At 47.5% G+C, this 26558-nt stretch overlaps 3 protein-coding genes and 1 long non-coding RNA gene across 4 annotated transcripts; 2 read left to right on the top strand and 2 right to left on the bottom strand.

The window, feature by feature from the left end:
• Nucleotides 1–3523: 3523 nt before the first annotated feature.
• On the bottom strand, nucleotides 3524–6388 carry LOC135366281 (uncharacterized). Its single transcript, XM_064598953.1, has 4 exons — nucleotides 6314–6388; nucleotides 5284–5388; nucleotides 4337–4670; nucleotides 3524–3946 (listed from the first exon to the last, which is right to left on the bottom strand). The coding sequence occupies exons 2-4, from the start codon at nucleotides 5348–5350 to the stop codon at nucleotides 3679–3681; spliced, it is 669 nt and encodes a 222-aa protein (XP_064455023.1). The 5' UTR covers nucleotides 5351–5388; nucleotides 6314–6388; the 3' UTR covers nucleotides 3524–3678.
• A 1804-nt stretch (nucleotides 6389–8192) lies between these two features.
• On the bottom strand, nucleotides 8193–10092 carry LOC135366280 (uncharacterized). The gene is made up of 2 exons (XM_064598952.1): nucleotides 10028–10092; nucleotides 8193–8861 (listed from the first exon to the last, which is right to left on the bottom strand). The coding sequence occupies exons 1-2, from the start codon at nucleotides 10086–10088 to the stop codon at nucleotides 8233–8235; spliced, it is 690 nt and encodes a 229-aa protein (XP_064455022.1). The 5' UTR covers nucleotides 10089–10092; the 3' UTR covers nucleotides 8193–8232.
• A 3693-nt stretch (nucleotides 10093–13785) lies between these two features.
• On the top strand, nucleotides 13786–14505 carry LOC135366279 (uncharacterized). Its single transcript, XR_010414130.1, has 4 exons — nucleotides 13786–13977; nucleotides 14034–14150; nucleotides 14207–14323; nucleotides 14380–14505. It is a non-coding gene; the product is annotated as an uncharacterized LOC135366279 (long non-coding RNA).
• A 5096-nt stretch (nucleotides 14506–19601) lies between these two features.
• On the top strand, nucleotides 19602–22799 carry LOC135366278 (uncharacterized). Its single transcript, XM_064598951.1, has 6 exons — nucleotides 19602–19890; nucleotides 19948–20082; nucleotides 20331–20421; nucleotides 20579–20714; nucleotides 21069–21160; nucleotides 22003–22799. The coding sequence occupies exons 3-6, from the start codon at nucleotides 20397–20399 to the stop codon at nucleotides 22200–22202; spliced, it is 453 nt and encodes a 150-aa protein (XP_064455021.1). The 5' UTR covers nucleotides 19602–19890; nucleotides 19948–20082; nucleotides 20331–20396; the 3' UTR covers nucleotides 22203–22799.
• The last annotated feature ends 3759 nt before the right edge of the window (nucleotides 22800–26558 follow it).

The raw sequence follows: 26558 nt of genomic DNA, 5'->3' as shown, positions 1-26558 counted from the left end.
AAAACATCGCAATTAGGAAGGAAATTGCATGCTGTGCCAAGCAATCCAATGTGGCCCCGTTGTCCCCCAGATTTCGCTTCAACGCCTTGCTCTCATCTGTGGCACGTATATACCCCAAGAGGAGGTAAAGTACCTAGTAGTAACAGTTCTACCCACGAACTCCACAGTGCATTACGTATTTGCCATGGACGGTACGAAAACTGAGAAGAGATAGCGAACACTATAAGACTATAGAGGAGACGGGGCTGATTGGTCGAGAACTGAGGGTAAGGATGAAGCCGAAAGGGGAGGACAAAGGACGAGAGAGTAGGTCTCCACCCCATCCACCCCACCCCACCACCCATGGCATGACCTGGTCCGTGGCTTATGAAAAGTTGACCACGACTGGATACGCAAGATGGTTTTACATGTACCACTTTATTGTTCTTCACAGAGGAAGTTCGTTATTAGCTACGTACCTCCGAATCGCCCGTTCGAGCAAGTTTGCGAACAGTTCCTCCTGTACAGAGGGCATCAATCCGTGCAAGACCATCAGTCCTGCCGTAAGACCCGAAGTCACAGGTGGTAGGCCTTGAAACTCCAACCGCAACCTTGATACGTTTGTGACTTTAGCGAATGTCACAATCGGTTTTCCGGGGATTTTTCGCTTGTTTCTTGCAGTGTGCAGCCCCAGGTCCAGATCAATACTGTCCATCGTGATCTTTAGTGTACCTTTCACGTCTGTGACACCTCCAAGAGGTCCGGCCCAGTCGTAGATAAGGACAGGCCGTAGGATGCGTATCTTGAAGACGAGGTTCATGTGCGTGTCGTTGCATTCCACTTCGAAGGTGTCCCTGACTGTTATGGTGTGAAGGTTGAAGAGTCTTCCGTTCAAGAGGGAGATCAACGCGAGATTTTCTCCGTCACCGATGACAAATGGTTGCGACGCTTCGATTGCATCGCGGTTAAAGTTGATGACGTCGGTGAAGAGAGTGGTAAAGCTATCGGCACCTTTGCAGATGATACGTGCCTGGCGACGCCTGCGGTTGGACCGGTAGTGCGCTTTTCCTGAAGAATACAGAACGAGAGCTTATAGCGTAACTGGAAGCACCTTGCTTGTGAAATGTGCAACCATATTGGTGTTTTACGGCTTTTTATCGAACATCGAATCCCAATCGTTACCCTTCAAAATCGCTAATCGCCCAGAAGTCCATTATTCGAGACATCGGCGACCCTTGCCCAGAGCCCTGTCTCGCAACTTGTACCGTTGCCTGACCTTGGATCTTCTCGAAACGTATACTTCAATGCTTCGATGTTTTATTTTTCAGGAGACGAAAGACGCCACCGCGGCTTGGACAAATATAGAACGATATCGGACGCAATGACTTCAGAAAAAGTCATGCGACGCCGAACAGCCAAAATGTTAAATTTCACTTTATCCATTAAGGATAACTAGTAAATTTATTTTGCTTTCCCCTCTTTCTACATCTCTCTCTCTCTCCTTGTAATTGCCGACACACGCGGACTCGGTAAAAGAAAACTACACGCTTCCGTTCAGCCGTACCTGCTCTGCAAACAGATGTGACCAGGAAGGAAACGAGCAGCAACGTCCTCCATTTCATTGGTAAATCTCCCGAGGACTGAACGAGTGCTTGACACACCTGTGCGAAGAACACACTTGAGCAAAAAAAAAAAAAAGAAAAGAAAACGAAGCAAAAAAGTTCGGTGGAGTGCTCCGGATGCGTGGCTCACCAGGGTCTCCCACAAGACGGCACATTGCAAGACCAGCTATCATTCTGGACTTGAAACTAAGCTGTCAAATTATGCAATTGCAACGGTGAATTCCTGCAGAGGAAAGGGTTGTTGATACAGCTGTGCGGTCGTGAGTGGTCAGTTTCTCGCCGTGAAAGAGCACGCGTTAGAGAGGCTCGAGGAATGACAAATTGGCTGGAGGCACGTACTGGATGGATGGAAAAGAAAAATATGGAGACCGGGCACTTCCCAGAAATATACACCCGATTTCCCCACCCCAACAACACCGAATATCCTCTGGATGTACGAATACCGTCCTAACGCATTCGTACGTCCGATGGATATCCTCAGAATGTCCTTCGGACGTACGAATCCGTTAGGACATTATTCGTACATCCAGAGGATATTCAGTGTTGTTTGGGCATTTATCGCTGACTTTCTAACGACCGCTTGAGATCGAAGGAAAAATGACGGTAAAAAATTAGAATCTGAAGAAGGATCAAGATAAAGAGAAACGGTAACGAAAGAGCAACGATTATAAAGGAACCAAGTTTCACTTCGCTTCACGGAGATCCCTAAACTTCAGAGCTTGGTTGGAGTCTCGCAGATAAAGTATTCATCGTCTAAAAAAAAAATTACGGGACGGTTACGACTCGTGTAACGCGAAATTCAGCGTCAACTGTGCGTGTGGTGAAATGAGGCCGGATGAAAATGCGTAGACAAATTTCTTTAAGCGTGATTTGTGGTCGCTGATATGGTTGGCGAGATGAGTGGTTTCCTGAACGAGGGAGCTGTTCTCGAACACCAAGTCTATGCATGAGCCATGTCTATAGTTGTGGGTTGGCGGATGTCGGTGCACAGCGGACGGTCCAGTTGTTCGGTCTGTGAGGCCGACAACGGCGAGCCTCTTCACCATCACGACCTCGACCACCACCACCACTTGTTCGCACATATCTCTTAGCAAAATACCAGCTCCCGTGGCATAGTGGTTAAGGTGATCGCTTTCCGCGCCGAGACTTGGAGGTGACGCGGGTTCGAATCCTGTCACCAGCTGTGCTCTCTGAGGTCTTCCCTGGGTTTTCCGAAGACTTTCCAGACGAATGTCGGCACAGTTCCCCCTGAAGTCGGCCCAGGACTCATACTAATCCCCTCGGTGTCTCCCAGTCCTTCCTGCTGTCCTCTCTCCATCGGTCCACGTCTGTACGCCGCTCATAGCGCTCACGTGGAATTTAAAAAAAAAAAACTTCAGAAAATGGTGTTCTTGGCCAGTGAAACGTCCACGTTGAAGTCTCCGACGACCGGAGATCACCCTGATTGGTTGATCAACCTGCCTTCTGCCTGTCTACTGTTCATCAACTGCCATTCTTCAATCAAATCCGACAGCTGGCTGGGCAGGTTTCCGGTAGACTTTCCAGATGGATATGTCCGGGCATTGTTCCCCTCGAATTCCACTCCACCTCTCTACGATATTCTCGGTCTCTCTCTACGAGGTCTCGGGAAATCGCTGTGGCTGTATCACAAAACCCTCGGGTGTTAAGAATGAACAACGGCGAAAAAGAGTACATTCACGTACCTGCTCTTTCTAGATCTCTGTATATACTTGTGGAAACGTTTTTGACATTTCGTCAGGACGATTCTTCCAGTGTAATAGTGTACAACACGTACTTGCGGGTCTTCCCGAACAACGCAAAAGAAAAAAAATATTTTTAAAAAGCATATGGAAAACTGTGGAGTGCTGCCAATCAGTTTAATCTCGATAAGATATAGGTCGTACACCCCTAATACGCGCAACTTGAGTCTGAAGCTAAATCCTTCAACTGGTCCTTCGTGTGAACAGCAAAACAAATGCGAAGGCGGAGAAATACCTCCTATCATCATCATCGTCATCATAATGACGTATATGTTGTATGCTCCAACACAAGTAATACGGTACAAGTGCCGCGCACACTAGATTGGTAGAACGCTGCTGTTTATGGCTCGCTGGAGTCCACTGCGGATAAGAGTTCTGAGCACGGCTGCTTCTGGTGGGGACAGCCCTCGACTTCGGAGCCACGTTGTCGCAGGGCGTGGTCGAGGTCCCGTGACGCGCATCTCGTACACAACGTCTCTGATGTCCGATATATGGACGGATGTAACCGTTATCGCGGAGCTGCCACGTGGGATGGTCACTCCGATATCCAAGTCGATTTGGCCCAAGGACATCGCGAAGGTTCCACTGCAAGAAAGGAGAGCAAGACACACTTGTGAATAGCACTACCTAACTGGGAGACCAGGTTAACGCCTCCTGGGTTAGAGAAGGACTTCTTAGCTCCAACAATTGCAAAGACAAAAACGCTTTGGCGGCTGCTGTGTTGTTTGGGAACCATAAGGATGTGCTTGCTTTTAACCCATGGTAATCTGCTTAAAATTCGCTTTTCTAACCGGTTCGAACCGGTCCGAAGTGATATTTTCCACTGCTGCGGAGCTGAACCCGAACCGAACCAATGTACCTGAACCTGAACCCGGACTGAACAAAAAAGATAACGGTTCCGAACCCTGCGTTTCTGCACGCGGCACCTTTTCATTGAAAGCAGATCCATTACGCCATCTGAAATCCAGCACTGACCTCGACGGTTCCATGGACAGAACTGGACCTCCACGCATGATCCAGTCGACAGTAGCTGTGACGTTGGTGAGGCGCAGGGGAACCACAACGAAAGCATCCGTAGCACTACATTCGGTGGACGCAGGTCTTGGAATGGTCACAGAGTCGAGACCCTCGATTGTAGCGTTGCTCGCCAGGAAAGGTCCAATGTTTGTCGACAGTGGCAAAGGAAGGGGTCTTGAGAGGGAACTACGCCCCATCATAGCCAGAAAGTTGAGAGTGTTTGTCAGCCGCTCTTGGCCACCGCACACGAGGTTCTCCAGGGCTGAGTTACGGCGGCGCCGGTGAGTTTGACCTACGCAGTTACCAGGATATAAGTGTGTGCTACATAACAACCTAATATGTTACCAAATGGCCGAATGACGTCAAGGCAGTGGGTGCGTTCCTGGAAGACTACGTGAAGATAAATGTGCGGTTGGTCGCTTCTATGAAACAACCTGCGACACGCATATTCGCGTGTTGCTGCAGGCTGAATGCTGAAGACGCCGTTTTTCGTGCGCCATTTACCGGTTTCGCTGCTTGTCGCGATACTGATTGATCGCAATGCTTTCGTAAGCTGAATTACGCTGACGGCCTGCTTAGTGACCTGAGTGAGGACTTAGAAACCTGAACGTCATCCCCTTGCTCTTCCGTGTCGATTTACTATTAAAAGAACTGCTCGATTGACTATTCCGCACACACACATCGCATACGCGAAGGCGTTGCACGTATTACTAACGTGATGCCCTGCATAAGATTCGTTACTGTATACTCGCACGCTGTTATGTAGTGTCTACTGTAACAACCGTAATTCATTTATATTGCATTACACATACGAATTAATATTATTTATTTGTTTGTTAATGGAAAAAATTACATGTATGCCCTCTTACAGGTACGGAGAGATTCATCTGAGTAGTATACCTTACCTTCATTTCGAGTCAAACTCGCTGTCAGGAGACCTACGAGTGTCACGAGGACGGTCCACTTCTGCATAGCGTATTTTTACCTGAAGTGCACGGAAGCCCGAAATACTGCGGGTAGATAAGATAGATAAGTGTTACAGAAATAAGTAAATATGAATCCCAAGAAGCCTAAGCAGTGATGTACTCCGAAATGTAGTGGAAGAGTCCCATTGGCCTAACGGAATTCAAAATAACATTACTATTTACGGCGAGCCGTTCCACCGAAATGATGCCGTTTCCCTGAGTCCGTATGCACCTAAAGCGCTCCATGCTGAGGGAAATGTTACCAACAACTACGTTACAGTAGTTTGCTTCCATTCTGTTCCCATGTTCTACATACTTTTACGGAACTTTCCATAAGTGGTGTATTATCAAATATTGTAGGGAAAAAGCATCTCGTCATTCTCAATATACAGGGTGCTTTTCATCGCTGCTCCAGATTCTTTAAAAAAGCTATAAGAGCAGCATATATACCGTTTTAGAAGATGGGTTATACAGCAAGGTGGGACATTCTCTCGGAGAGAAAATGTAAGTACTAAGCGACTAATTCTCATTAATTAATTAATTCTTTAATAGGGGATTTCGGGCAAAAGTGAGATAGTAGAATGGGAGACAATCCTCGTTAAAAGCCATTCTGCTTTTTAATCCTCAAACGATCACGTGCGTTGAAATATCCTCCTCGATGCAGTACCACCGTGCTTTTCGTTGTGTTAGAGTTAAAAAGTCTATGGGATAATATGTATAGAATGCCACGTCTCACCCGGTGCAGAATAAATCGATTCGGGGTAGCTGTTATACAGCTTAGATAGGTTTTGTCTGAAAATGTCAGTTTGTCCCTGTGTTACGAGAGCGCACAAAAAAACGACCCGTGCTCCATACACTTTCTGCTTGTGTTCCGTCTCAGTTGATATGCAGCAGCCCTCGCACCAAATGCACAATGAATTCTAATCCCATTTCAATCTACATATCGCGGACGACAAAACGACAATCTCACCTGCTGTCTGCGATGTTCAAACGGTGAATAATATCAACAGGAGAGGGACCGCCGCTCTGATCATCTTCGAACGACAACTTGAAGACCTTGGCAGTTCTTGTACGTTTGCGCTGTTACGGTCCGATGATGCGGACAGATAAGGACCTTCCCAAACAGTAAATAGCGTTTGTGGACGATTAGGCAAAGATTAGCCAAAGACGATTAGGCAATTCTGTCGTGGGAAAATCATCGGAGAATCGCGATGTCCGTAAATATCTGCAAAGTTACTCCACAACGTGTACACCTCTGTTCGATGGTTCTCAATACCTCTGTAGTAGCGGGCAGCAAGATGTAACGGTTATTGAGTTGAATAGTACAGACCGGTTCACCTATATGCCAAATACTCGTTTCTATTGTCACTGACTCTCCAAGCAAGAAGCGACAATACTAGAAATATACGGTAAATGGAGTAAGTTTGCACGTAAGGTGTGTCAGCCTATAGTGTGGCGACCTGCTGCACGTGCCGCAGGGTAGGACTGCGGATAATTTCGACCACCTGGGGTTATTTTCACGTGCGCTGGAAATCTTCGACACGCGGTGCCCAAGCTATGCTTACCTAAAGTCCCTGGATTGGGAACATTCAGGGACTTTATGCTTACCTCACTCACATTGCTACCGTCCAAGACGTCCAAGACTTCAAGAGCGTGTTGGCTATACACAGGAATGTTTGAAGAACCCAATCGGGTACTCATATGCAGAAGGCCTACTCATTACTTGAACAAATGTACGTACCGTTAATGGCCCTCACGACGGCACGGCAATACACACCTTGAGACAAGAAAGCAGCCACTTGTAGCCACAGGTTTTATGTCGTTAGAGTCGTCTGCGACCGCTCGCTAAGCACAGCCATGCAATCCAGTAACCTTTTTTCTTCAATTCAATTAAGATGATTGTTATTTTGCAATAGTTGATAATAAGAGTCGGGTCACAGTCTTCAATGATTCAGTCGTTCTGGTCAGACGTCTAAGAATTAATAACTGGTGTGCACGTTCGTGGGAATTGGAATGGGTCGATAAAAAGAAAAAAAAGAAGTCGCCAGCTCAGTTGCTGAGATGTCGCCACCTTCGATTCGAGGAGATTAGCTGTAAAAAGTGGATAATCTGCCATATCTTTGGATAATCTGCCAAAAGCATTTAGATGTGGTACCTTCATAGGGGAGGTCATAGGGCGGTCGGGCGCACGTACTTGTTTCGATGCCATTGTAAGTTTTTCCTTCTTCTCTCTCTCTCTTCACAACTGATACGGACGGACCTACATGGCTGTCGACGTTGTGCCACCTAATGCATGTGTGTGTATGCCAAACGCGTAGCTTTATAGGGCCATCGAGTGTGGCACATTTTTGGTCACATGGTGAGTGTCACGTGGCCCTCTTAAAGCTACGGACGGACCTACACGATGGTTGGCTCTACAAAGCTATAACTTTAAAGGAAAAAATATTGACACGTTATGTCGCCGCCTCCGTTTTGTATGTCACGAAAACGCCATATCAGTGCGACAAACAACCCTCGAGCAATTTACTATAAATTATATTAATGGCTGTGTTCGTCTGTTCAACTCGCGCCACCCACGAGTCGGGGTGTGACGTATGAGAGTCATCGTACGTCATCGACTCTAGCGAAAGGAAAGTCGCTGGGAGTCGACTCTCGATCACCTCTAGTGTTGAATCCTCGAATTTTAGAACGGGAGTCACTTCAACACGGATGACGTCACAAGAGTCACGCCGCGATATTTTCGTCCACCCTGAGTCGACTCACTCGACTTTCGAGCACTCTTGAGTTGCTCGAGTCCAATAAACGAACACAGCCATTATATCCCTCGAGAAACACTCTCACAATCCACGTTCATCATTTAATTTCATTTTCCCTTTTATTAGAGCGCCGCTAAAATGGCCACACCTGGTTTTCGACGTATTTCTGCACGACAAGCATCGAGAAATACTCCAAGTATTCAGTGACAGACTGCTCGTTCGGCGTCACCAAGACATTGAAGATGAGTGGCCCCAACATCCTCATGCGAGCACCTTCAATGCTGACGATCTTCACCGATTCAACCACGATCCTCGACTCCTTGGGTGCCGGTATCACTGCTTTCACATCGGCTTCGAGGGCATCGAACGAGAGTTCAGCCTTGCCATTCAGGTACACGTGCTTCACTTTCCAATCTACAGCAGCTCTCATCTCCTTGATGCCAGCATTGAGCCAAACATTCAGCGCGGTCGCGTTGCACTGGAGTGTGGTACCGTCGCGCAAATACGCGTTTTGGAGGCCGTACACGAGGATATTGTCTACGGTTAGCACGCTGATATCCACTTTGGTTCGTGGCAGTTTGTAAGGTTGGTTCTTCTCCAGGCTAGACCTGCTTTGGTCAATGAAACGGCCCAGGATCGGAGCAACATGAGCACCGTAAAAACAGAAAGACATAGCTGTACGATTGACGCCGCGGTTCAAGGAAGGATGTGCGGAACTGCTAGCCGTGGCATGCTTGGGAAGGATTTCGGCCTCCTGGGGTGCTGAAAGAGGAAGAATGGTAAAACTATAGGTTAAGTACGCTACAGAAGTGCTAAAACATGTCTCAAAAACAAACCAATCGAAGATAAACGAGCTGGTAACGCATTTTTTTAGGAAAGCATTTATTTAGTGCGATGCATCCAGACGTATCACACCAATGGGCTCCCCTGCTCTCATTGGTTTAGTATTATCTCGCTCCATTGGTGAGATATGTTTATTAAGAAAAAAAAAAGAAAAACAGATAGAAAAGGTAGGCAGGACAAAGAGCCGGCTTGATATTCCAAAAAGAAAAACGTAAAAGAAGAAAAAGGAAGAAAAGAGACACCATAACGTCACATGCAGTTTATGAGTCCTGAGGCTCTGAGGGAACTGAGGCAGAGACAGCCCACTGGTTGGGGTGCAGGAAGGGGGCCAAGAAGAGCGGCCAACAAAAGGTCGTTACAGCGAATCTGGAATAGACGGCAACAGAGGGTGTTCCTATGGTGAAGGTGCTGTTGACAATATATGAGCTGCTAGTCTTCTGTACCAAACCTTTCTACATAATCGTGTTTACATATCCTCTCCCAATTTTTTTAAAGGTAGAGTAAAGCAGCACGGATCAAATGTCATTTAGTGTGGCTATTCGATAGTCCAAGCCACCAGGACAAAAACTGCGGAAGTTTCATTCCAATCGACGGTGCAATTAATTAGAAAATTACAATTAAAGATTACGGGCAACACTGTACCAGGTATTCGAAATGAATCCGTACTCCTGGCACATACGGGGGCAAAGAAAGGTCGAAAGAGGGGCGGCTATCCCTTCCGTACATTTGGGGTCGGGAGGGCTTGTTGCATTCCGTATCGTAAACGGGATGCTTACAGAATTTGAGTGTTAACTTGAATGAACTTTCCTTACTGCAGGTGGCGTTTTTAATTAGTAAGAATAATTGTTAGCTCGCGTGAACATATCTACTGGTTCACTCGCTACCCTTTTGACACGAACCTCATGCCCAACCTAAAGATGTCCATTTGTGTCATTCACATGTCCCGACTTACGAAGCTGTTCTTTTACGTCATCGTTTGAACACGTCATTTTCGCGTCTTGGTGCAGTCGCATTTATGCAAATTCACGAACCGGAACACACAAAGCCCATTAGCGACGATGGAACGATCAGGATGCGGTGTTTACCTGTGCATGAAGGAAACCGGAGCCAACCGACTACGACCGACAAAACAGCGGACCACAGCATAAGTCCGAGACTGTATCACACACACCCGAAGGAGCTTTTGTTACGTAGAGTTCAACCGGTGCGAAGGCTTTACCATGATAGGGCAAACACACAAACGAGGCGGGGCTTCCTGCTGTGTCCAGGACGCTTGTTGTCGTACATCTCCTCCCGAATATTGTATTGGAACATCTGTACCCCAGTGAGTGTAAGTGCGCGCAGAGATTCACCTGGACGGTATCCTCTCAGCTGACCGTGGACAAACAAAGAGCATGTCCGTAGGAGAAGGCGAGGACTCTGAGGAGTACTGAAAATGCTACGTTATACACACACACAAATGGGATGATGATACGGTGGGTCATTCATCACCGCCGCTATGGCGGTACACTGCCCCATTACTGCTGCGGAAGGGATGATGATGGAAAAGTGTCCCATTATCTTGTTGCTGTCGAAAGAGATTCAATATTTGTCATCACTTCCCTAACTTTGTTATGTACAGGAAGAAGCGGAGAGAAGGAATTGTATTACATTTATGAACGTGTGTCACGTGAAATTAAAACTTCTCAAGTTGCGAGTGCAGCGAATCATGTGTCTCCGTTCTCCCTTCGTCCTTGTCTTGTGCGCTGTCACGATGTTTCATCTTTGTCCTATTATAGTTCGTCCATTAGTTCAGTGCTGGAGAGGAACTCTGCAACAACTCGTAGGCCTTGCATCTGATGTGAGGGGTCCGACCATGGCCCGTGAATTTTGATCGACGCGTAGCAGACCAGTTTCAATGAGGGCACGCTCGCGATCGTACTGTCCGCAGGCCAGGAGGGGTGTGATGAAGGTCACCGCGCACACCACACGTGGAACAGAGGCTGGATCCGCTGACACCGAGGAGATGTTTGAAAGCCAGCGTAAAAGCCACATAAGTCTCAAGCGGTGGAAGACTGTGGTAAACGAACGTGGCGTTCGACGGGGGAAGTTAAGGGACAATGTGGGGTCAACGGAGTAAAGCAGAGAGTTGCTACACTGCAATATCAGCTCCGTCATGCGGGGAAGAATCGTGGCACGATGAAAAGGCAGGAGCTACAGAAGGGAACTTTCAGTTGTGGTCAGTGTTCGTGAGCAAAATTGTGAACATTCTTCCTTTCGGAAGAAAAAGGTGTCGTTGACGCGTGCTCTAGTTAACAGACGGAGGTGTCCTCTGTCGCTGTTTGTTTTGAAGGAATGACAGAGTCTCCGCTGTTTCGCAGCGCTAGAAGGACCAGCAGGTGATGCAACAGGTTACAATTTCTCTTTTGTGTCACTGGTCTGCTTACGAATTTCTGCAGGCTCTGCAAGTTAACGGCCGCCGTACACAGTCGAGCAGATGTTGATTTCCTGAACTCCTCCAGCTTGTTTCAGAGAGATATCGCATTGATATGGTGGCCGCTGTTTCCTCTCAGTGACTAAAGACAGAAACAGGTGCCCCCTGCCACAGGTTGCCATCATTTCTCGTTACTGGCTTGCTTGCCATAGTCCTGCACGGTTAGATTAGGTCTCCCATATTTTCGTGGTGTCCCCTCCCTACCTGTCCTGTGCACCCCTCACAGCCACACGGGCGCTTCGGAGTGCTAGCACGATTTTTTAAAATTCTCGTTCAATTACCGGTACACCTGTCGTCTCCTATGCACCTTTCAAATCATCACGACATCGTGCGTAGCGATCGTGTGTCCCTTTCCCTTCTTCTAGTCGGACGATAACAAAATACGAGATATCAGCTTCATTGGGCGTGATGCAGCACGTTATCAGTAGCAGACACTGCGAGGGAAAGGCCCTGCCTTTTCACTTCACGCCTGCGCAATATGTCTGCTTTTTCGCACGTTTTGCACCAGGCATACGTTTTCGCATGCGGTGCCTTCCACGACCACGCCCGACTGCCATACCAGTTTACCCGCAGTAAAAACTCATCGTTTTACGTGGTACCCTACAATACACAGTTTTGCGGCACACTCAGGTGAGCAAGTAGGAACTACCACGGTGTTACAAGGATTGTTAGAGCGGAAACCATGCCATAGTAGTTGCACATCTGAATGAACGACGCATACATAGACATTAATGTAAAATAAATATACAGTGATGGCCGTCCACTCAGACAACAGTTCGACAGAATGTCTTTCCCGAATCAAGTTTTTCTCTTTCCTTTTCTTTTTCTGAACTGAACTGAACTGAAGGTCAGCGACCGAAGAAATCGGAGATAACTGTTCATCAGCCGCAATAGCATACAGCGCAGTAGGTGTAGCAGTTTACTTGCCTTCATGCATTTGAATCCTACGGATGAGAAGAGTTTTATACATGCTAGGGGGGGGGGGGCTGATAAACCTGTAAGTTTCATTGCTAATTCAGTTAGGGAAACCTGAGTAGCTGTCTGTATTGCCTACACGAGGCCTAGCATTGTTCGCCTTTGCTGAGCCTATGCGTTCAAGTGCATGAAGCTAAGTTGAGCAGTATCAGCAGATGTAGTACTGAGTAACTTCACATACAGTATACATACATAGTTCCCCTCGATTCGTTTACGGAAACAAACGTGTCTCATATCTGAATGCTACGTTACGAAGAATTGTCTCAACGTGTGCCAACGTTGATGCATACCGGAGTAACCAGGGGGTGATCCTCATCTGGACTGACTCGGGGCTGTGGTTAGTCTTGCCGTCAGCTTCTAGTCGACTGCGTACGCCGTCACTAGAAAGAAGCAAGTTACTTGTCTTAGATTTCTCTAGGTGTACTACTTCGTGATCGACAAGACGGAGGTCAAGATGGAAGTGCCCACTCAAGCCGGTCAAGATGGAGATATCGTTTTTTGTTGTTGTTGCTTGTTTCGAAAGGGCATCAGTTACGCATGGGGGTACTCCCGCTATCTCCCGATATCTCAAAGAACTAACAGGTTGGGTCATATGTTGCCTTTATTTGTTCTCGTTACCGGCCTTACCATTTTTTTTTCTGGATACTGCGATGTTAGAGTGGATCTCTGTGATACTGAAGTACATAGATGGTGTCCTCTGTCACCGTGTCCTGTGGTGCTCATGCCAACAGACGGCAAGTTTTGTCAGACTGCCAACAGATGTCCCCAGTTGGTTGCTGCTTATTTTGGTAGGATGCCTCTTCTTTTAAAAGCAATAAATGCCCTGTGCAGGGCTCTTTAATACAATGTCTCTTTTGTATAGTATCATACTTTTAGTTACTGAATGCATTAACAGGTAATGTGACAGGTTACGATTATTCTTTCTGGTTTTTGACTATCTGTAATGACCAATGACCATCTGTTCTCACCAATTTCCTGTAGGTACCACTCTGTTATAGTGTGTTTGTGTGGTACCAATGCCAACAAATGGGTGTCCCCTATAGCTGCTTGTTTCTAAATGATCTCTCTCTTGCGCGACTGTTCCTGCTGCCTCTCAATTGAAGACCCAAACAGGTGATACCATAAGTTACCATTCTTCCTTCGGGTTATTCCCCTGACAATTTTATGCAGGCACTACTCTGTCATAGTGGGTCCCTGTTGCAGTCATGCCAACACATAAGGTGTTATTATTCACTCTGGTTACTGGCCTTCCAATTTACTGCAGGTGCTTCTCTGTCGTAATGGTTCTCTGTCGTACTGATACCAATAGATGGGAGTGTCCCCTGTTGCTGCTTGTATTGAAAGTATCTGTTTCGCTGACTGTTCCTACTGCCTCTTAGTGACTGAGGACCCTAACAGGTATGCCATAAGGTGCCATTATTCACTCTGGTTATTGGCCTTACAATTTAATGCAGGTGCTTCTCTGTCGTAATGGTTCTCTGTCGTACTGATACCAATAGATGGGAGTGTCCCCTGTTGCTGCTTGTATTGAAAGGATCTCTTTCGCTGACTGTTCCTACTGCCCCTTAGTGACTGACACCCTAACAGGTATGCCATAAGGTGCCATTATTCACTCTGGTTATTGGCCTTACAATTTAATGCAGGTGCTTCTCTGTCGTACTGATACCAATAGATGGGAGTGTCCCCTGTTGCTGCTTGTATTGAAAGGATCTCTTTCGCTGACTGTTCCTACTGCCCCTTAGTGACTGACACCCTAACAGGTATGCCATAAGGTGCCATTATTCACTCTGGTTATTGGCCTTACAATTTAATGCAGGTGCTTCTCTGTCGTACTGATACCAATAGATGGGAGTGTCCCCTGTTGCTGCTTGTATTGAAAGGATCTCTTTCGCTGACTGTTCCTACTGCCCCTTAGTGACTGACACCCTAACAGGTATGCCATAAGGTGCCATTATTCACTCTGGTTATTGGCCTTACAATTTAATGCAGGTGCTTCTCTGTCGTAATGGTTCTCTGTCGTACTGATACCAATAGATGGGAGTGTCCCCTGTTGCTGCTTGTATTGAAAGGATCTCTATCGCTGACTGTTCCTACTGCCCCTTAGTGACTGACACCCTAACAGGTATGCCATAAGGTGCCATTATTCACTCTGGTTATTGGCCTTACAATTTAATGCAGGTGCTTCTCTGTCGTAATGGTTCTCTGTCGTACTGATACCAATAGATGGGAGTGTCCCCTGTTGCTGCTTGTATTGAAAGGATCTGTTTCACTGACTGTTCCTACTGCCTCTTAGTGACTGAGGACCTTAACAGGTATGCCAGAAGGTGCCATTATTCACTCTGGTTACTGGCCTTACAATTTAATGCAGGTGCTTCTCTGTCGTAATGGTTCTCTGTCGTACTGATACTAATAGATGGGAGTGTCCCCTGTTGCTGCTTGTATTGTAAGGATCTGTTTCGCTGACTGTTCCTACTGCCTCTTAGTGACTGAGGACCCTAACAGGTATGCCAGAAGGTGCCATTATTCACTCTGGTTACTGGCCTTACAATTTAATGCAGGTGCTTCTCTGTCGTAATGGTTCTCTGTCGTATTGATACCAATAGATGGGAGTGTCCCCTGTTGCTGCTTGTATTGAAAGGATCTCTTTCGCTGACTGTTCCTACTGCCTCTTAGTGACTGAGGACCCTAACAGGTATGCCATAAGGTGCTATTATTCCCTCTGGTTACTGGCCTTCCAATTTACTGCAGGTGCTTCTCTGTCATAATGGTTCTCTGTCGTACTGATACCAATAGATGGGCGTGTCCCCTGTTGCTGCTTGTATTGAAAGGATCTGTTTCGCTGACTGTTCCTACTGCCTCTTAGTGACTGAGGACCCTAACAGGTATGCCATAAGGTGCTATTATTCCCTCTGGTTACTGGCCTTACAATTTACTGCAGGTGCTTCTCTGTCATAATGGTTCTCTGTCGTACTGATACCAATAGATGGGAGTGTCCCCTGTTGCTGCTTGTATTGAAAGGATCTCTTTCGCTGACTGTTCCTACTGCCTCTTAGTGACTGAGGACCCTAACAGGTATGCCATAAGGTGCTATTATTCCCTCTGGTTACTGGCCTTCCAATTTACTGCAGGTGCTTCTCTGTCATAATGGTTCTCTGTCGTACTGATACCAATAGATGGGCGTGTCCCCTGTTGCTGCTTGTATTGAAAGGATCTGTTTCGCTGACTGTTCCTACTGCCTCTTAGTGACTGGTTTCTGGATCTGGATCTAAGGATCTGGTTTGAGTGGCTCTTCCTACTACCCCTTAGTGACAGAGGCCCTAAGAGGTATGTCATAAGTTGCCATTATTCACTCTGGTTACTGGCCTTCCAATTTACTGCAGGTGCATCTCTGTCATAGCGGTTCTGTGGCACCGATGCCGGTAGAGGTGCCCCTGTTGTTGGTTGTTGCGAAATGATCTTGTTTGCGTATCTCTTTCTACTGCCTCTTAGTAACTGAGGAGCCTAAATGCTGAGTTGCCACTATTCAGTGATTACTTGATAACAGACTTCTCTATTTACCGTAGGTGCTTCTCTGTGGTACTGATGCGAATAGATGGGCGCCGCCTGTTGCTGCTTGTCTCGAAAGGATTTGTTCTGCGTGACTGTTCCTACTGCTGAGGACCCTAACAGGTGATTGCATAACTTGACATTATTCACTATGGTACTGGATTTCCAATTTACTGCATGTGCTACCGTTATATTGGATCTCTGTGGTACAGATGGTTCCCTCTGTTGCTGCTTGTTTGTGACGAGTGCCACTTTTGCATGGCGTGCACAGCTGCCTCACACAGCTGATCTCCAATCAATTGTTTATGATTAATGTTTATGTTTTCTGAATGTCTATGTTTTATTGTTTGTCTTCGCACCATTATGGGCTGTTTATTGGCATATCAAATAAATGAAATGAGATTTAAAAAAGAACGGGTAACTGCAAAGGTAGATACAACTCAAGTAGAGACAAAGGTAGTAGGGAGAACCACAAGAGATCTCGTATCACCAACAGGTGACACCAGATCTCACCAGTCATTCTGGTGACTGTCTTGCTTGTTAGTTCTTTGCAGATCTTCCACGATCACGGTGTCCCGCTGCTTTAAGCAAACCGACGATGGAGATGTGTTCTACTGCAGTTCGTTTAGGAGGGATATCCATTTCGGTGCACTGTCCATGCTGTCTCTCAGTGACTGGAGGCATCAAAAGGTGATGTCATACATTACTAATCTTTCTGGATACTGCCCTGCTTGTCATTTCATACGGGTCTTCCAGGATCAGTGTGGTTGTCTATGGTAATCAAGTCACCAATGGAGATGTCCTTCATCGGTGTTACTCTCGAAGGGTTATCTCTCTTGCTTGGCTGACATGCTGTCTCTCAGTGACTGAAGGCACCAAAAGGTGATGCCACACGATACTAGTCTTTCTGGTTACCGCCCTGCTTGTCATTTCACGCAGGTCTTCCAGGATCAGTGTGGTCGTCTATGCTAATCAAGTCACCAATGGAGGTGTCCTTCATCAGTGGTTCTCTCGAAGGGATATCTCTCTTGCTTGGCTGCCATGCTGTCTCTCAGTGACTGAAAGCACCAAAAGGTGATGCCACATGATACTAGTCTTTCTGGTTACCGCCCTGCTTGTCATTTCACGCAGGTCTTCCAGGATCAGTGTGGTTCTCTATCGTAATCAAGTCGACAATAAAGGTGGCCTTCATCGGTGTTTCTCTCGAAGGGATATCTCTCTTGCTTGGCTGCCATGCTGTCTCTCAGTAACTGAAGGCACCAAAAGGTGATGCCACACGACACTAGTCTTTCTGATTACCGCCCTGCTTGTCATTTCACGCAGGTCTTCCAGGATCAGTGTGGTTCTCTATCGTAATCAAGTCGACAATAAAGGTGGCCTTCATCGGTGTTTCTCTCGAAGGGATATCTCTCTTGCTTGGCTGCCATGCTGTCTCTCAGTAACTGAAGGCACCAAAAGGTGATGCCACACGACACTAGTCTTTCTGGTTACCGCCCTGCTTGTCATTTCACGCAGGTCTTCCAGGATCAGTGTGGTTCTCTATCGTAATCAAGTCGACAATAAAGGTGGCATTCATCGGTGTTTCTCTCGAAGGGATATCTCTCTTGCTTGGCTGCCATGCTGTCTCTCAGTGACTGAAAGCACCAAAAGGTGATGCCACATGATACTAGTCTTTCTGGTTACCGCCCTGCTTGTCATTTCACGCAGGTCTTCCAGGATCAGTGTGGTTCTCTATCGTAATCAAGTCGACAATAAAGGTGGCCTTCATCGGTGTTTCTCTCGAAGGGATATCTCTCTTGCTTGGCTGCCATGCTGTCTCTCAGTAACTGAAGGCACCAAAAGGTGATGCCACACGACACTAGTCTTTCTGGTTACCGCCCTGCTTGTCATTTCACGCAGGTCTTCCAGGATCAGTGTGGTTCTCTATCGTAATCAAGTCGACAATAAAGGTGGCATTCATCGGTGTTTCTCTCGAAGGGATATCTCTCTTGCTTGGCTGCCATGCTGTCTCTCAGTAACTGAAGGCACCAAAAGGTGATGCCACACGACACTAGTCTTTCTGGTTACCGCCCTGCTTGTCATTTCACGCAGGTCTTCCAGGATCAGTGTGGTTCTCTATCGTAATCAAGTCGACAATAAAGGTGGCCTTCATCGGTGTTTCTCTCGAAGGGATATCTCTCTTGCTTGGCTGCCATGCTGTCTCTCAGTAACTGAAGGCACCAAAAGGTGATGCCACACGACACTAGTCTTTCTGGTTACCGCCCTGCTTGTCATTTCACGCAGGTCTTCCAGGATCAGTGTGGTTCTCTATCGTAATCAAGTCGACAATAAAGGTGGCATTCATCGGTGTTTCTCTCGAAGGGATATCTCTCTTGCTTGGCTGCCATGCTGTCTCTCAGTGACTGAAAGCACCAAAAGGTGATGCCACATGATACTAGTCTTTCTGGTTACCGCCCTGCTTGTCATTTCACGCAGGTCTTCCAGGATCAGTGTGGTTCTCTATCGTAATCAAGTCGACAATAAAGGTGGCCTTCATCGGTGTTTCTCTCGAAGGGATATCTCTCTTGCTTGGCTGCCATGCTGTCTCTCAGTGACTGAAAGCACCAAAAGGTGATGCCACATGATACTAGTCTTTCTGGTTACCGCCCTGCTTGTCATTTCACGCAGGTCTTCCAGGATCAGTGTGGTTCTCTATCGTAATCAAGTCGACAATAAAGGTGGCCTTCATCGGTGTTTCTCTCGAAGGGATATCTCTCTTGCTTGGCTGCCATGCTGTCTCTCAGTAACTGAAGGCACCAAAAGGTGATGCCACACGATACTAGTCTTTCTGGTTACCGCCCTGCTTGTCATTTCACGCAGGCCTTCCAGGATCAGTGTGGTTGTCTATGGTAATCAAGTCGACAATAAAGGTGGCCTTCATCGGTGTTTCTCTCGAAGGGATATCTCTCTTGCTTGGCTGCCATGCTGTCTCTCAGTAACTGAAGGCACCAAAAGGTGATGCCACACGATACTAGTCTTTCTGGTTACCGCCCTGCTTGTCATTTCACGCAGGTCTTCCAAGATCAGTGTGGTTCTCTATCGTAATCAAGTCGACAATAAAGGTGGCCTTCATCGGTGTTTCTCTCGAAGGGATATCTCTCTTGCTTTGCTGCCATGCTGTCTCTCAGTAACTGAAAGCACCAAAAGGTGATGCCACACGATACTAGTCTTTCTGGTTACCGCCCTGCTTGTCATTTCACGCAGGTCTTCCAGGATCAGTGTGGTTCTCTATCGTAATCAAGTCGACAATAAAGGTGGCCTTCATCGGTGTTTCTCTCGAAGGGATATCTCTCTTGCTTGGCTGCCATGCTGTCTCTCAGTGACTGAAGGCATCAAAAGGTGATGCCACACATTACTAATCTTTCTGGGTACTGCCCTGCTTGTCATTTCATACAGGTCTTCCAGGATCAGTGTGGTTGTCTATGGTAATCAAGTCGACAATAAAGGTGGCCTTCATCGGTGTTTCGCTCGAAGGGATATCTCTCTTGCTTGGCTGCCATGCTGTCTCTCAGTAACTGAAGGCACCAAAAGGTGATGCCACACGATACTAGTCTTTCTGGTTACCGCCCTGCTTGTCATTTCACGCAGGCCTTCCAGGATCAGTGTGGTTGTCTATGGTAATCAAGTCGACAATGGAGGTGGCCTTCATCGGTGTTTCTCTCGAAGGGATATCTCTCTTGATTGGCTGCCATGCTGTCTCTCAGTGACTGAAGGCACTAAAAGGTGATGCCACACGATACTAGTCTTTCTGGATACTGCCCTGCTTGTCATTTCATACAGGTCTTCCAGGATTAGTGTGGTTGTCTATGCTAATCAAGACACCAATGGAGGTGGCCTTCATCGGTGTTTCTCTCGAAGGGATATCTCTCTTGCTTGGCTGCCATGCTGTCTCTCAGTGACTGAAGGCATCAAAAGGTGATGCCACACATTACTAATCTTTCTGGATACTGCCCTGCTTGTCATTTCATACAGGTCTTCCAGGATCAGTGTGGTTGTCTATGCTAATCAAGTCACCAATAGAGGTGGCCTTCATCGGTGTTTCTCTCGAAGGGATATCTCTCTTGCTTCGCTGCCATGCTGTCTCTCAGTGACTGAAGGCACCAAAAGGTGATGCCACACGATACTAGTCTTTCTGGATACTGCCCTGCTTGTCATTTCATACAGGTCTTCCAGGATCATGTGGTTGTCTATGCTAATCAAGTCACCAATGGAGGTGGCCTTCATCGGTGTTTCTCTCGAAGGGATATCTCTCTTGCTTGTCTGCCATGCTGTCTCTCAGTGACTGAAGGCATCAAAAGGTGATGCCACACGATACTAGTCTTTCTGGTTACCGCACTGCTTGTCTTTTCACGCAGGCCTGCCAGGATCAGTGTGGTTGTCTATGGTAATCAAGTCAACAATGGAGGTGGCCTTCATTGCTGATGCGAGATGTCACTAGTCTTTCAGGTGACTGTCTTGCTTGTCATTCCTTTGCACATCTCTCACGACCATGGTGGCCAGCTGCGGTACTCAAACCAACGATGGCGATGTCCTCCGACAGATGACTGGTGACGCCACACGTACTAGACTTTCTGGTTATTGCCCTGCTTGTCATTCTATGCAGGTCTGCCTGGATCAACGTGGCCCTCTCTGGAAATCAAAGCAACCATGAAGGTGGTCTCCAGTGCTGTTTCTCTCGAAGGGATATCACTTTCGCTTGACTACACTTGCTGTCTTTCAGTGGCTGCAGCCAGGAACGGGTATTGACAAGCTTTACTAGACTTTCTGGTCAGCGCAATGCTTGTTATTTTATACATGTCATTCACGGTTAAAGTGCCTCTCTGTGGTAATGAAGTCAACAATGGTGCACTCCGTTGCTGCTCGTCTCGAGGGGATTTCCCTTTCGCTCCACATATTATTTTCTTTCTGGTCAGTGCCTTGCATGCCACCCTTTTGCAGAAATACTGTGATACTTTAGCCAACAGAAGATGTTTTCCTCTCCTGTGGATTTCGAATGTAATGTTGCTCATGCGTAACGTGCCCAGCTCCATCTCATTAGCAGGAAACGTCAGCAGGAGTACAGGATATGTAATGGTCTGTGTTATTTTTTTCAGAAGGCACTTGACGCCCGCTGCACTGGTGCGTGTGGTTGCTCATCGCGTGGAGCTCTGGTCGTCTGCACCTGCATACTTGCACCAGATAGAAGGTACCCTTTTAGCCCTTACCACAACCTTTTGAGTAATGAGAGATGTTCGAACAATACGCGACAGTAACACGATAGGTGCATTGCGGCATTCGGCCTCGAATACTGATATTACAGCTGAGACTGGTTGGTCTGTTGAAATCGTATCTATGACCTAACTGCTGAACAATCTCAATCGGGCAAGCCTTATTTTCGACAGCTTTCTCATTTTTCTGGTCAGTCCAGCAGGATGTTTTTGATGTTTTGTTTTGTTGCTTTTGTTATTGTTTTTGGTCGTTGCTGGAGCGTGGTTGTCTCCTACCACGAAGATGGCCTGCCTGCAGTACAAAGCAGTCTGTGCTGTTATTGATGTGAACTTGTACACTGTTCAGACAACCCGTAGTTAAATTCGAAATATCTATTTAGAAGTGAAAAGGTGGACGTTTTAGCAGTCTGTTCGCGCAGCTAAGAAATTACTGACGTGAGGCCCATTATAGCGAATATATATACTCGTTCATTAATGACTTCGTTGCCTGCATGTAGGAAAATGATTGTCGGAAATTTTTCTCGTGGATCTGAACACACACACACACACACACACATTGGATGATGATGTGGGCGATTCAACGCCGCTGTGGTGGTACACTGCCCTATTGCTCATTGGAAACGAATGAGGGGATGATGATGGAGGGAGCGCTTTCTTTGAAAGCTTGTCTGTAAACCTATTGATCTAACATAAGCCGTGGGGCTCTGCGATCTTTCTGGCGATTTTATAGTAGACCAGCAGAGCAGTTATTTCCAGGTCTATTTAAGAACATTTTCCTGCGCTGTGATTGTTCCTACTTCTGATACGTTCTGTATTTCAGGGTGCTGGAACGACAGATGTGGCGTAAGCGTCCCAGGACATCCGCTGAAGATCTATGGAACATCTATGGAACATCTATGGAACATCTATGGAACATCTATGGAACATCTATGGAACATCTATGGAACATCTACGGAACATCTACGGAATACCACGATCCAGGTGTCTTCAGTGTTTCAAGCAAAGGACGTGATGTACTGAGTTGTGCAGTTTTCATATTTATAGATTCTATTGTATTTCTTCCCATAAAGGGAAGTATGCAACACACGTGAACACCTCTAGGATTTTGATACACGACTGTTCACGGGAGGTCTTGTATCGCGACGTAACGCCACGAATTATCTACTATTCGACGGTGGGGGACAATGAATGCGGGACTCGCTTACAATGCCGTCATCCTCCTCGTGTCTCTCTCTCTTTGAATGTGGTCCACTCCGTCGCTTTGTCCTTTGTACCGGTCTGCGAGTTCGTTGTCGGTGGCGGTTTTGTCAGTTCGTTATGGTTGCTCTCTTGGACGTCGCATTTGTTGTTTGTTTCTTCTATGGTTTCTTCTCGCTCGTGGTACTTTGCAAGGTGTACAGCTTGCGTGATCCGTCGCATATTACCTACTATTGGGTGAACAATGCTGAGACTACCATGCGTGTGTTGCTTTCTCATCACCAGAGCATAATCAACGCAAACAACACAAACAACAGTGTCTCACATTCCTCGTGTTTGTAATATTGATTGTTCTGATTGTGTTAGCGTTCTCGGTACTGTATTTGTAATCTGCTTCGTGAAATATAGTTTTATTTGTTTTACATACTCCTTTGGTCTTGCACATGTCACACTTTTACACTGATAGCTCTGGCAGCGCACACATCGTCGCTTGAAGACACTTCCGGAACCGTCATAAAAATAAGTGGTTGAACGGTACTGTTCTGCAGGCGCGCAAACTTCGGTGTACTGATCCGGCGGCAGTTTGGATGGTCTTTTTTTAGTCTATGTATGTAGGTCCCCCCTTTGTACTGTCCTCTACCGTCTCTGAGACAGTAGAGGACCCTCCTGGACTGGCAGTTATGACGCACGATCCGAGGTATACAGATGCAGTGTTTTGTGGCACGGACAAGTTTGGAGCCACTGCCACTTGGTATTCGTGTGCTGCGTGTCATGTGACATGCGGTATGTGTCAAGAGTTAAAAGGTCTGACGATTTCTCTAGCCAATCCCCACTCCTGTTTCCCGACACATCCGTCTTCATTACATTGCTTCCTACTCTGGACAAACTAAGTTGCTCACGTGCTGATGCTCCCGTCGTCACATGCCGGCCAGAGCTGCTGCTGTCGTGCATTCTGCACCGGTCTAAAAAAACAGATGACTCCCCGCACGCCGGCCACTACTTACTGCCAATGGCTTACAATATACGACTTCATAGCATTTCCAGAAGAAAAAAAATTCTGAGCAATACAGAGCACAACAATAGAAGCTGGGAACGAAGGTGACGCTGTGTTGTACGAGTGCATTCATAATTAATACGCCAGTTCTCATGCGGTACCCATTTCCGGGATATCAGAGAGGCTGTTAAGGTAATTTAGCGTTCACCCCGGCCAACTCTAACCAATGCCTTATGACCAACTTTGAGCTGATGTCTCCGTGTTCTCACGCATGAACTCTAACTCAAAGTTGTTGTTCTCTCAGAGGTGATCATTGAAAATTGAAAAGCATGCATAAGGAGCAGAACGGCGGCGGCGGCGACATAGACTAGACCTCTGAAGACTAGAAGACTATACCTCTGTACTCATTCATTTGTTACGGAAGCGACCGCCGAGCGCACTCAAAGCGAGTGTCAAAGCTGCACTTGAACTGTTCGATCCAGCATTCACGGCACCATCGCGGAACTTTCTAGATGTAGTCCAGTGAACTCGAAATCACCTTTAGTGTTGTATGTATTCATTCGTAAACGAACCGGCGCGGTATTGGTTGTCCTGTGCGGGGCGGTGAGAACACACAAGGTATGGGTGGTCGTTTAGTTACTGAGCCGGCATGTTGGTCAGGAGGAGGGAAATGGTGGTAATGATTCACAGGGGTGGATGCCTTTTAGATGACGAGGGCGACACTGTGTGTCTCCGTGTCCGTTCAAGTGCGACGTACAAGCACAATTAAATGACATAAGAAGTAATGTCAGAGTACGTTTACACGTAAGGCTTGATCATGTGGCGACATGCTGCACGAGAGGCAGGGTAGGACTGCGGATAATTTCGACAACCTGGGGTTCCCTTGACGTACGCCGGATATCACCGGCACACGGTGCCTGAAGTAATGTTTACCTCCCCGACATTGCTACCACCCTCCATCGGGATTGAACCAGCGATCTTGAGCTCAGCAAACGAACACGTTACGACAAGGGCTTTCGTTACGTGGGGACGTTATCGACTGAAGAAAAATGTGTCATGATTTGATTTGAAGAAAAAATAAAATGGAGATTTCTTTTCTACATGGTGTACTAGCTTGCAGTGTACCAGATGAAAGCAACCAGACAAGCAAACCTCAATCGTCCACGAGGGAAACCATTTCATGGGCACAGTGACGCAGTTCGCGCAGCACTCCATCTGTTGACTTCGTCGAGAACTTACACAACACATTACACTACAAGTAGATGACCCAACCAGCATGCAAGCGTGGGTGGATAGCTCAGGTGGTAGGGTGGTTGTTTCTCCACTAACAGTCCATAACGTTCCGGGTTCGATACCTAGGTGAGCCAGGTGGGTACCTACTGGGAGGGTCAGTGCGGGGGCAGTCTAGTGGGTGGTGGGGACTAACACTCTACGACAGGGGGTAGTGGGGTAATGGGTGGTCAAGTGGCAGGGGGTAGCTCGATAGCGGGAGGTTAAAGGCAGGGGGTACATAGAGGGAGGTGGGCTAAGGTGAGGAGGAGTACCCAGAGGAAGCTGAGAGTGGTCTACCCGAGGGGTGCACATGTGGCCAGAAGGGCACGAGTCCGACCCCTCGTGGGTCAGTTGGAGTAAGTAGGACCCCCAGGGCGAACGGGCTTGGTCCGGCCACGCATCCCGCAGGGCGCACTCTGGCGCCACCCCTGGAACTCGGGATTTGGGAGAGGATTATGGTAGGGCACCGTCCCACGTGGGGACGTTTTTTATAATGGGGCAGCTAACTTGACTTGTTAGTGTGTGTGGGGTGGGTCTAAAGGAATATGGAAGTAAGAGGGGGTGGGTGGTAGAGGCGAAAGGGCGTATTAGAAGGGGCCAGGAGTGGCTAAAAGAGTTGTGGGGTGGGTAGAGGAAGAAGAGTGTGGGGTGGGTAATAGTATGGGGTGGGTAATAGTGCGGGGTGGGTAAGTGTGTGGGGTGGGTAAGTGCGTGGGGTGGGTGCACCCCCCCCCGGAAAAATTTCGCCCTGGGCATGGGCAGAGCTCGTCCTGGGCAGCAAAACCCCCCCGCGAGGTCGCAGCCGGGACAGCCCTCCAAGTAAGGAATGCCACCTCCACCACTCTTATACTTTTGCAATTCCCGAAGCCCGTTATCGATGGCCTTTTCCCTACTTTTCGGGTGTGTCCCGGCTGCTGCCTATTCCCTCCCTGTGGCTGTCCTTATCCCCTACCACCCATTAAGCTATCCTCCCCCGCACATTTTGCCCACCCGTTACCCTGCTGGCCAACTGCTCGGCTTCCACTAAGTTCCCCGCGGCGCGCCCATGTCTACCCCCAAGCCTTAACCCTGGACCTGGCATCGAACCCACTACCCCGAGCTCCGTTCCTCGTCCCCAGCGGTTTACCCACTGAGCTATCCCGCCCGAGAGACAACCTGTCTTATTCCATATAAATACTCGCTCAAGAAAAAAAAAAAAAGGAACTGACAGGAATCGAACCAGAGTGTTAAGGAGCGGTTAACAACTCCATTCTCACCTAGAACGTATAAAGGGTCTGCTAGCTGTCACCAGGTGTCTCATGCGAGAGATCAAGATTCCAGCGTGGTTATAACGAGGGCTGTCAAGCTTTCAAACCTAGCGTTAGGACAACTAGAGCAAGGCCCGCTTGAACACCAACACTTTTTCCACAGAAGGCATCCACCAGAACAAACGAAACTGCGCCACCTTTTTTTTATTGTCTCAAGAAACTGCATCTTCCGCGTGCATCGTACGTTACCAACATATGTTCATTCCTCACACACACTTCGACGACTTCGGGGTTGGTTACTGGACACCACCATAACTCTTACACAAGTACAAGGCTTAATATGATTCAAATGCGACTATGTGGAACCCTTACCTAACATACGCAATCGCCGCGACACGCTCGAAGAACACTTTTCTGCCAAACCTACACTGCTTGCCCATGTACGCCCGGAAACGACATCTGCAACAGTGCTGCAACAATACTAAATAGCTTCCCGGCAGGTGCACCGCCAACACCGAATATCTTGAGTTTGCGACAGCAGAAAGATTACCTCAAAACAGGCTACAAAATGCAGCACCACCATTTGTAGCCTCCCAGAGTAGCCAGCCAGCCATCTCAGATCCCCACGGTCCCCCCCCCCCCCCAATACAAACCCGCGCCTCATCG

Source organism: Ornithodoros turicata, chromosome 8 (genome assembly GCF_037126465.1).
Source record: "Ornithodoros turicata isolate Travis chromosome 8, ASM3712646v1, whole genome shotgun sequence".
NCBI classification, from domain to species: domain Eukaryota; kingdom Metazoa; phylum Arthropoda; class Arachnida; order Ixodida; family Argasidae; genus Ornithodoros; species Ornithodoros turicata.
Note: the sequence above shows the minus strand (reverse complement) of the source record. Positions and strands in the feature narration are given on the sequence as shown.

Bases quoted from the DNA above. Each gene is read 5' to 3' on its own strand.
- LOC135366278 (XM_064598951.1), top strand. From the start codon at position 20,397: ATGCGAGATGTCACTAGTCTTTCAG. The intron at 20,715-21,068 runs GTATTGACAAGC...TATTTTTTTCAG, and splicing joins GTGGCTGCAGCCAGGAACGG to AAGGCACTTGACGCCCGCTG. The intron at 21,161-22,002 runs GTACCCTTTTAG...TCTGTATTTCAG, and splicing joins ATACTTGCACCAGATAGAAG to GGTGCTGGAACGACAGATGT.
- LOC135366281 (XM_064598953.1), bottom strand. From the start codon at position 5,350: ATGCAGAAGTGGACCGTCCTCGTGACACTCGTAGGTCTCCTGACAGCG. The intron at 4,671-5,283 runs GTAAGGTATACT...GTAACTGCGTAG, and splicing joins GAGTTTGACTCGAAATGAAG to GTCAAACTCACCGGCGCCGC. The intron at 3,947-4,336 runs GTCAGTGCTGGA...CCTTTCTTGCAG, and splicing joins CTGTCCATGGAACCGTCGAG to TGGAACCTTCGCGATGTCCT.
- LOC135366280 (XM_064598952.1), bottom strand. From the start codon at position 10,088: ATGCTGTGGTCCGCTGTTTTGTCGGTCGTAGTCGGTTGGCTCCGGTTT. The intron at 8,862-10,027 runs GTAAACACCGCA...TTCCTCTTTCAG, and splicing joins CCGGTTTCCTTCATGCACAG to CACCCCAGGAGGCCGAAATC.